This window comes from Mus pahari, chromosome 1, assembly GCF_900095145.1.
Source record: "Mus pahari chromosome 1, PAHARI_EIJ_v1.1, whole genome shotgun sequence".
Lineage (NCBI taxonomy): Eukaryota > Metazoa > Chordata > Mammalia > Rodentia > Muridae > Mus > Mus pahari.
This window is the reverse complement of record NC_034590.1, coordinates 168,751,849-168,762,970: the sequence shown is the minus strand read 5'-3', so window position 1 is coordinate 168,762,970 and position 11,122 is coordinate 168,751,849. Positions and strand designations below refer to the sequence as shown.

The following is an 11,122-nucleotide window of genomic DNA, read 5'->3' as shown; positions in this document are numbered from 1 at the left end:
TGAAGGGGAGGCAGAGATGGGTTTAAAGAGGACAATGGAGCAGGAAGGGTTTAAGGATGGAAGAGTGTGCAGTAGAGTAGAGGAGAGTATAGAGAGGGATAAGTAATGTTAAAAACCTTCCAAAAGTCATGGAAATCTACTACCACAGAAGCTTACACACACACTCACTCACACACACACACACACACACACACTCACACACACTCATACACACTCACAAACACACTCACTCTCACACACACACTCACACACACACACACACACACACACACACACACACACAATGTAACATGGATCTACCATATAAGAGGAGAAACAATGTTCCTACTATGAACCAGAAGATAACAAATAAAAAGCTGAGTGTCAGAAATGGTTACTTTTTTGAAGTTGTTGGCCAACTAAGTTGCACAGACCCTGGACAGCATAGGCTACTGCCATTGCCTGTCATTATGCCACAGAACTTGACGGCAAGGTCCTACTGCTGAAGATAGCATGTTCTCGAGACAAATCCTGAGGAGCTCATCCCTACGCTTAGAGTTCCTCGCTCACAGGCCCAGTATGTGCTATGCACACAGGAGGAAAGTCACTGGTTATATCAGAGTTACAACAAGGACAGGCCACCAGAGACCCACTGGTAGGTGTCAAAGACATCACAGGGATAACCAACCACTTCCTCACTGGACCAGGGTCCCACCCTCACAAGATGAAACCCACACGTAGCCCATCACTGGCCCAAGAACAAGTCATGGACCCTAGGCAAGTCCTTCTAGAGGAGAACCTACTGCTGTTACTTTGCTAAGTGGGCACTTATTAATCCACCTCCAATGGTCTTTTGTTATACCCATAGATGATGATACAAAAACATTAGTCTGTAGAGTAAAATACTCATATATCAAATCAGGAAACACTTACCTGGCAAAGCCTGACATTCCTGCTGCCGCTGGTCCCACTGGCAATTCAAGTTTAGTGAACAGCTTTTACAGCTTGTAAGTTTGTTGCAAATCTGCTCATTTCTTATATGGCATTTAGTGTAGTTTCTGACAGACTAAAAAAATTGAAAGATAAAACATGTTATTTTCAACAATTGGACAACAAGGATTCTTCCTACACCAATCACCGATCATGAAAACACACTACAGGCTTTCCCACAAGCTACTCAGGTAGGGACATTTCCTCATTTGAGGTTCCCTCTTCCAAAATGATACCAGCTTATGTTAACACAAAACTAGCCAGCACTAGTAAATAAGTATTTGGGATGCACGCACACACACACATATGCGTGTGAGTTCTGGTGTACATGTTGTGTAAATGTTGTGGTCAGAGGACAAGCCCAGGTTCTGCCCTCGCTGTCGACCTGGTTTGAGGCAGACTCTCTTTGTTGTTCAGGGTTGTACACAGCAGAGCAGACAACCCTGCAGGCTTCTGGGAAGTCCCCTGCCTTGCATCCACTCTTACCCTCGCAGCCTTGGGATTAAAGATGCATGCCATCCTGCTGGCTTTGCATGAGTTCTTGGGACTCAGTGGAGGTCCTCACATTTACCCACTAAGCCATCTCCTTAGCCAAATGTTAATTCCTTTGGAGAATATTACATTCACCACATAACAGATAAAATGTACCCACATAAAGTTTAATTTGCTCATCCTGAAAACTAAGAACCCAGACGCACTTCTGTAAGTTTCAGCTATGAGTTACTCCGCCACCACATCTCCTTAGGGAACAGGTAAACTGGCTCAGCGTCGGGTTTTCTTATTCAAAGTATATATTTTTTCATATAGTGCATAAATTCTAGCATTATTCTACATGATTGTTAGAGTAGGACTTAAAGCACTTGCCAACAAACTAAAAAGAAATAAATTTGCTTTACTTATTGAATCCATAAATCTGTGAAAATGACAAGAGAAAGACTGAGGGCGTTAAAAGGCCACTTTGTGTGAACCCTCAGAACAGCAGTCACATAACAGCCCGCAGCCGATAAGACTGCTGCTTCCCGTCAACAGCTCCCTCACTGATGAGAGTAACAGAGGAGAGGAAACTCTGTTTTAATCACATACAGCACCCAGAAGTCAGAGGTGGAACACTGCGGAGCACTGCTCGGAATCACACTAGCCTTGTTCACCTGATGGGCCAGAGGAACAACAGTAACCAGGCAATGAGGAGTAACCGTAACTGTTCCAACCGTTGATCTGTTTAGTCATGAATTCAAAATGAAAATCCATGAAAAGCAAACAGATTTCTGACCCATTAGAGCACAAATATGCAACTTGCAATAAATATGGCTGAATAATGAAATAGGATATCACTGCACATAATCAGACTGAATTCCCGTGGAACTTTAGGTGTCCATTAGCATTCCGTTTGGCTTAATCACCAGACACTCCGATGAAACTGCCCGAAATGTACATTACAGCAGGGTTGTAAATTATGGGAGACCCATCTGCTCACTCCTGCGATGGCATCCAAGCCATTCCTGGCTAACACACCGTCAAAAATAAAACAAAAGCAAAAGGACGGATTCTAACATGAATGCTTGAAAGCAGTTTACCTAACTTAATTTTTTTTTATTATTTTCTTTATTTACATTTCAAATGCTATCCCAAAAGTTCCCTATACCCCTCCCCCCACCTCTGCTCCCCTACCCACCCACTCCCACTACTTGGCCCAGGCCTTGCCTTGTGCTGCGTCATATAAAGTTTGCAAGACCAAGGGGCCTCTCTTCCCAATGATGGCCGATTAGGCCATCTTCTGCTACATATGCAGCTAGAGACACAAACTCAGGGGGTACTGGTTAGTTCATATAGTTGTTCCACCTACAGGGTTGCAGCCCCCTTCAGGTCCTTGGGTACTTTCTCTAGCTCCTCCATTGGGGACCCTGTGTTCCATCCAATAGCTGGCTGTGAGCATCCACTTCGGTGTTTGCCAGGCACTGGCATAGCCTCACAAGAGGCCGCAATATCAGGGTCCCTTCAGCAGAATCTTGTTGGCATGAGCATTAGTATCTAGGTTTGGTGGCTGATGATGGGATGGATTCCCGGATGGGGTAGTCTCTGGATAGTCCATCCTTTCATCTTAGCTCTAAATTTTGACTCTGTACCTATATCCTTTCATGAGTATTTTGTTCCTTATTCTAAGGAGGAATGAAGTATGCACCCAGTGGTTATCCTTCTTGGTTTTCTTCTGTTTTGCATAATGTATCTTGGGTATTCTAAGTTTCTGGGCTAATATCCGCTTATCAGTGAGTGCATATCTAGTGACTTCTTTTGTGATTGGGTTACCTCACTAAGGATGATATCCTCCAGATACATCCATTTGCCCAAGAATTTCATAAATTCATTGTTTTTAATAGCTGAGTAGTACTCCATTGTGTAAATGTACCACAGTTTCTGTATCCATTCCTCTATTGAGGGACATCTGGGTTCTTTCCAGCTTCTGGCTATTATAAATAAGGCTGCTATGAACATAGTGGAGCATGTGTCCTTATTACCAGTTGGAAGATCTTCTGGGTATATGCCCAGAAGATGTATTGTTGGGTCCTCCGGTAGTACTATGTCCAATTTTCTGAGGAACCGCCAGACTGATTTCAAGAATGGTTGTACAAGCTTGCAGTCCCACCAGCAATGGAGGAGTGTTCCTCTTTCTCCACAACCTCGCCAGCATCTGCTGTCACCTGAATTTTTAATCTTAGCCATTCTGACTGGTGTGAGATGGCTAACTTAATTTTTCAGATGCAAGTGTAATTACCAAAACATGTACATGTGCACAGACTTAAGCATCTTCTATGGACTGTTTGTATCCCCAAGATTCACATACTGGTGACAAGTCTCCAAGGTGAGAATATGGGGAGGACACTGAGGCACAACTCAGTCTCAGTGGTGGAGATTTCATGTACAGGAGGCTGCACTGTAACCAAAACCCATGAGAAGAATGGCCTATGAACCCGAACTTGGGTCTTCTGAGCTGTCAATGCTCAGAACTTGAGATCCCCAGTCTTTAAAACTTTGGCAAATAAATCCTTGTTTCTTATAAATCATACAGTTTATGTTGCTTCATTGTGGCAACTAGAGCAGATTAAAATAATGTCTAAACAAGAACTAACTCAAAGTTATCAAAGGGTTAAAATAAAATATTTTCTTGAAATTTTTAAAAAATGGTTTTCTACATATTGATTATGTGATAGCTAATCACATGTGTCAATTTGGCTAGGACAGTAGGCACACAGTCTGGCATGTCTGTGAAGATGTCCATTTGAGAGTAGCATTTTCCCAATGTGGACGGACAACATCCTGTTCACTGACAGACGCACACACAAACTGTTAGGAGAGTAAGGATCACTGTCCGACTCCCTCCGCTTGGCTCAGACTCAGCTGAGCGGTGCTGGCAGAACATAGGCCACTTTACTTCTGGAATTTTATCACACTTTCTTGTGTGTTCAGTTTGCATGTGATAGACATATCAAGGAGACTTTTCAAATCACATGAACAAGTCCTTAAAATCGTGAGAGTGTCCCTTTAAAGAACGCTAACCATAACACCAGACATCTACGTTGTGTCTTAGTTTACTTAATTTTTATTGCCAATAAAATAATTACCCTTCTCTGAGTAGCACATATCTAAAAATATAACTTAAAATTTCAAAGTATAAACAATGTTAAAACTCATACCTTTAGTATATCTTGTCATTTATTTATATAACTGAAAATTATATACTAACAACATATTGTAAGAACAAAAGGTTCAATGTACTGAGCCAATACCTAAATTCTCCTCCATGTTTTACTGTTTTATAAGACTCCCACAACTTTAATATGCTCAAGTATCATTGGTTATTAAAGAAAATTTTAACATGCTATAAGGTGAATGTTCACTCTTTCAAACCATAAATACTAATTTTAAATTTTTAAAATAATTTTGGTTTGTCTAAAGTAGTAGTCCAACCATACTGATATTTTACGTCAGAAAATCCTTGGTTGTGGAAAGGCTGTAGTTTGTGGACAGCTGCTGTATGTACTGGTGGTTATGGAAAGGCTGTTCCACATACTGTGAGTGCTTAGCCTTTGCATACTAACTGTGAATAGGAGCCCCACAGTTGTGATAATCAAAATTGTTGCTAAAGTTCAGCTGCAAAACAAAATTGCCTTCAGTCGGGAGAAGGTGATCTAAAGATTGAGAAGGAAGAACTGGGGTTATCAACGCTGTGGTAAAATGTAAAATTAAGTGTGCAAACCGAAGGCCGACAGGAGCACAGCTGACAGGAATCCCAGAGGTAATCTTGGTATCTAGCTACATAACCCACATAGGTCCCATCAGGGCCATAAAGATCATTGAAAGACAGCACTAACGATAAAGCGTCTACATTATTCAGACTGAAACCTGTCCGCCTCATTCATGAAATACATGGAAGATTACAAATTACAAAACAGAATACAGACGGGCACTTCTACCCAACAAAGCTGCATACTAGCTAACTGCAATGTGCCGAGATGTGACTGATTCCTTTTGAGACAGGCTCTCTCTATACATATGCCTGGCTTTCCTGGAATTTACTATGTAGACCTGCCGTCCCTGAACTCTCAGAGACCAGCATGCCTCTATGTCATTGCTAGAATTTAAAGGCATGTGCCACCATGCTCAGACAGATCCCAGAACATGTTCTGTGTATATGAAAAGTCTCCACTTTGCTCACAGTAAGCGAGCGATGTGAGCAGCACACCCATGACGTCATCCTGTGCGCACAGTAATTGGACCGTAAGCAAGCGATGCAAGCAGCATGCCTGTGACGTCATCCTTTGCACACAGTAATCAATTGGACGGTAAGCGAACAATGCGAGCAGCATGCCAGTGACGTCACCATCCACCCTTACATACGAACCGTGCTGCAGTTGCTGCTGGCTGAGATGCATTTCTTGTCATCACACCACTGGCACCCGTTGGTGTTGGCTGTGCAGCTGGCACAGTCAGCATATCTGTAACATCTGTCATCGGTAGCAGCTGCAACACACACGGGAGAACACACAGCGGGCTCATAAGACATCATGATTCTGAATTCACGCATATCGTTACCTACTTAAGAATCGCTAGCACGACTCTTAACCCACAAAAGAAAATACCAGCAGCAGAATAAGTATTAAGCTAACTTTGCATTTACAGGACACATTTTTAAATTTACTCATTTAGAACAAGGAGCTTACCAATAGTATACAGCCAAATAAAATATACTTGAATTTTATGACTCTAAAGATATTTAGAGAGACAATGTAATACAGAGAGGCAAAACCTGAAAATGTTTATTAGTTGCAGCAGCAAAATCTATTAAAGCCCTCACCCAGCTGAACTCGGTAACTGTCACACAAATTGTAACTATAAATACTGACTGATCATCTCTCCTAACTCTAATTATCCATTCAACACATCATAATAGAGTATGACACGCCCAAGAAAAGCTTCACAGATCGGCAATGGACGTGGGGTGCATAGAGTTTAGGGCTGCCAACTGTCAATCCTGCTATGTGATATTTTTATTTGTAAATTCATTATGATGGGATGGGTTTTGTTCAAAAATTAAAAATCAACTCTATAATGTGGTTTTGCAGCAATTCTAGATGAGACGGCAAATGAAAAATATATTACTCCTTTTGCTTCTTTAAAGTAAACAATATTTCTGAGAAATTATGTATTTAAAATTATTTAACATGAACAATAAAATAATTAATGTTACACATAAAATATTCCATACACATTACAAAACTAAAACTGGAAGTATCAAAAATAAATAAATAACTGCTCTCTAGTTCAAGTATCAGGTTTCAAAACTAGAAGATTTTTAATTTCTAAAATAAGGAATCTCATATCACCAAAATAAACAGAGAAGTTTACAAATCAGAATGGAAGGGAAAGCGCCTCACCTGTTTTGGGAGGGCACTTGGCCCTGAGAATATTATTTGTACTTCCGGACTCCCAAGATTCACAGTGATTCTTATTCCAAACACATTTTATCCCTGGGCCAGCGTTTCTACACAGTTCTTCATCTCGGAAAGCTTTGCAATTTGGAGGTTTATACACAAGGATATCATTAAGGAGTACACTAGAAAATCCACCAAATATATACATTGACCTATGAAAAAAGGAGAGACACTATATCTTAGCAAAGCAGGGCTGAGTGGCCTGGTGAATTAGTGTGAAGAATAAACATAATTAACATTTAAATGTTTCTGTTTGTGCCCAACTTTTCTTGAAAATCTTATTTCTTCTAACATACGCATGATGTAAAAATCCCAGATTAACTATTTTAAGATTTTTCTTGAGAATTTTTAAGATAAAATCTGAAATATAGTATGTCTATGAAAACATTAAATTTCCAGACATGTTTATTACTAATGGAAGAAAGAAACAAGAATGTTGCATTCCTTTTATCAGCAAAAGTACTACCATCTTAAAGGAAACAATTTTTAAGAAATACATTACAATCATAATATAGTAATATTTAATTATGGTAATATATAAATGTTAAAGGAACACTTTAGCTAGCTAGATTTACTTTTCTTTTTTTATACTGGTTTGGGGATTTTGTTTGGCGATGTTTGTTTTGCTTTGGTGTACTGTGTTTGACAAAAGTCTCCAAATGTATCCTTGGCCAGGCTGGAACTTGTACCCCTTCCCAGCCTCGAACTCGCAATCCTTCTGTTTCAGGGACAGACTGTGGGGTGAAAGGCATCACTATGTGAGCCCGGAATTGCCACTCAGTGCTGACACAGAATTCAGATCATTACTTCTTGTAAAGAAAAGATGGAGGAAAGTCATGGTAAGACTTCCACAGCCAGATCTGTAACACAGCCCTCACAATCCTAAAGTGTCTACCACTGGCACTGAGGTATGAGCATGAAAATGGCAGCCTGGCCTCTTGTCTGTTGAGTGTTGGGGTGAGATCCCCTCCCCTCCCTCTGCCCTCACCATATGCAATGGTCAGGAGGGCTGATCCCCGCAGGATCATGAGAGCAGAAGAGCTGTCCCTGCCCCTCACCTGCTGCAGCCTTGGGAGAGAAGACCCTGCACCTTGCCTGGGCAGCACAGTAGAGCTGGCCATGGACTTGGCGATTTTGGGTGAGCCAGCCCCAAGGGCATGAAACAGGAGAACTGGCTCTGCCCTGTGCTGGCAGCAGCATTGGATGGGTCAGCCAGGACAGGGTACACCCCAATGGTGTGGGTACAGGACACCCAGTGGGTGGACCAGCTCAGATTCCTCCCAGATCCAGATCCAGGGCTTTGAACTGTCCCACCCTAATATCTACCCCATCTATTAACTGTTTGGAGTGCACGAAGGGGCGGGTGCAATAGATCCATGACTCAGGGCAACACAGGATATTGGAGAGGCATCCCAGTGAGGTTCCAGTGTTGATAGTGTAGCAGAAGCCAGAGGCCTTGTACTAGAACAAGGAGTCACTGCAATGAACATTTGCAATCAGAGAAGTATGGGCAGAGAGCATACTGTGGGACACTGTGACACGCTACAGATGCCACGAGATTTTTTTTTCTCTGTTGTGGGGGAGGTTGCAAAAGTAGAGAGCAGGTACAAGGGGCGGGGATTTGAGTGGGATTGGGGAACATGGTGTGAGGTTCACAAAGAACCAATGAAAACTTTTTAAAAATCAAAAAACAGGAGTGAATTCTGGAATTTTGGTTTCTTTTAAATACACAGAATTATAAGAATATGTTTTCATTTTAGTCCCTGGTGTGGGGATGTGAGGCTACCTCAGACTGTCTGCAGCAGCTGACTATGATTTACCTTGTGCTCACATAGTTCCAGTACAGCTAGACTATAGAAAGAGACCTTGTAGGAGGCAGAGGCAGGCAGATTTCTGAGTTCAAGGCCAGCTTGGTTTACAGAGTGAGTTCCAGGACAGCCAGGGCTACACAGAGAAACCCTGTCTCAAAAACAAAAACAAAAACAAAACAAAAAAAACAAACAAACAAAAAAACAGAATGAGACCTTATATCAAAAACAAACAAAACAAATATATAAACTAAAGGGACTGCAATTTAATCCTATACTCCAATTTCCAAAAGATACACAAGTATTAAAGTGTAGGGAGGTCAATAATCTACAGACATCAATTCACACGTGTAGTTAATGGCCAGACTACAGTGGGAATCCGATTCTCCATTTCTTTATGTGTAGAACAGGAAGCTACAGAAGTCTTTATTTCTTCCCTAGGTCTTTTCAAAGACTCATTAAAAGAAACAAAGAAGAAACAGAGTCCCCACTAGAAGTTTCAGTCTTAGCTCAGCACCTTAATCATGGAGGACATGGATAACAAAACATAATGATTTCAAGAAGAAAGTATAAAATTCAGTGTCAATGATAGTCAACAATAAGTGTCCAAAGAAGTTTAGCCCGTGGGAAGCTGCAGGCACATGTGTTCTAAGATGACTGTTAAGTCCCTACCCATTGATGACCACTGCAGAATGCCCAAATCGGTTGACATCTCTATGGAGATTTGGTTTAGGCAATGTTTTCCATTCGTCACAAGCTAGAAAAAAAAAAAATTAAAACTGTAAGAAATTCAAACAAAACAATAGAAAACAATCATTGATGAAATTACCGACAACACTTAAAATCAGATAAAAAGATGATTAATTCCCCATTATATGCAACTTAGTATCATTAATCAACTACCATAAGTCTTCAAATAAAAAGAACTCATTAAATTCTCACTGATATCTTGAAGTATATGAGAATTAACAAAAGAGTGAATGAAATTGTATCTTTTGTGTTTGGAGATAATTCCACTGACTTATCTCTACTGAATACACCAGAATTCATATAGTAATGCCCATGCATGTCACTACTGGGCACACCTATAAACGCTATCAAGGATCACCTGCACACAGAAGTGAGTGGGACACATAGTATCCACTGACAGAGAGTCCAAAGGAGAACCATAAGATAATATTTAAATGGCTTTAATGATAAAATGTTTCAAAAAATTGCTTTTATTTAATGTTGGAAGAAACGCTTCAATTGCACAAAAGCCTGGATTTAGAAACTTTTTAAACAACAAAAGTAATTCAGTGATATAAAGAATATGGAGAGGAAATGGTTAAAGACTACACTTGAGAAGGAGATGGGAAGGAACAGGGTAGCTGAGGGGGAGGGAGAAGAATGATGCAAATTCAATTTTCATAAACAAAGTTCTTACAAAAATGAAAAGAGGAGAAAATGTACCATCTCAGTACAACATTAAAACTAGCACACATAAACACAGTCTTTAGGAGGTCAAGTGATTGGTGTCCAAAACCTGGGGATAGGCTTAGGGCATTTTATTGCCTTTCAGTTTCTTAAGCATGCCATGTCAAAAGCAGGCGCTGGTATTGAGTTTAATTGTATTAAGGTTTTGAGAATATTATTTTATTAACCTTAGAAATCCACAAAAATACTAAGTACATAGAGCTAATTATAAAGGTTAAAATTATAATAAATTATGTATTTTCTTACCCATATAATTGTGCCTATAACACAAACAGTAGAGAGTTTTAACTCAATATTCTTACTAAATGATCAAAGGATTTGTAAAAAACAAAGTCATAGTTCATAAACTGAAGCTGGGATACTGAAAGCAATCAAATACATCCCAACTTGTATTTCCCAAAGAACATTCCAAGAACACAAATAGGACCAAAAAATAAGCGTACTCTTCAGTCCGTAAAGCTCTTAAGTTGACCAAAAGAGTTGTCTGTTACTCTGGAATGAGAGAATAAAGCCAAACAATTTTGTTTAAATATTTTTGCTTTATCCTTAGAAACACTGTTCACATGAGGCCTATCAGCACTCCTACAAGTCAATACTCTGTAGAATACAAGTGTGTATGTATGTGTGTGTGTGTGTGTGTGTGTGTGCGCACGCACTGCACACATACACACACACACACATTGTTGTTCAGCTGCATGACCTAGGGAAGCTGGCCCAGAGCTTTGCAGGACTCTCCTATGCCCTAGCGAGGCTGGCCCAGAGCTGCAAGACTCTCCTATGCCCTAGCGAGGCTGGCCCAGAGCTGCAGGACTCTCCTGTGCCCTAGGGAGGCTGGCCCAGAGCTGCAGGACTCTCCTGTGCCCAAGGGAGGCTGGCCCAGAG

At 40.7% G+C, this 11,122-nt stretch overlaps 1 protein-coding gene across 2 annotated transcripts in view; it reads right to left on the bottom strand.

The window, feature by feature from the left end:
- Nucleotides 1–11,122, bottom strand: part of Atrnl1 (attractin like 1) — a 518,026-nt gene that overhangs the window by 438,551 nt on the left and 68,353 nt on the right. For both annotated transcript variants that reach the window (XM_021219342.2, XM_029541782.1), the window contains exons 11-14: nucleotides 9,437–9,521; nucleotides 6,900–7,108; nucleotides 5,867–5,985; nucleotides 913–1,045 (exon numbers count right to left, since the gene is read on the bottom strand). In XM_021219342.2, the coding sequence (XP_021075001.1) occupies nucleotides 913–1,045; nucleotides 5,867–5,985; nucleotides 6,900–7,108; nucleotides 9,437–9,521 (546 nt within the window). The remainder of the gene's footprint in view (nucleotides 1–912; nucleotides 1,046–5,866; nucleotides 5,986–6,899; nucleotides 7,109–9,436; nucleotides 9,522–11,122) is intronic.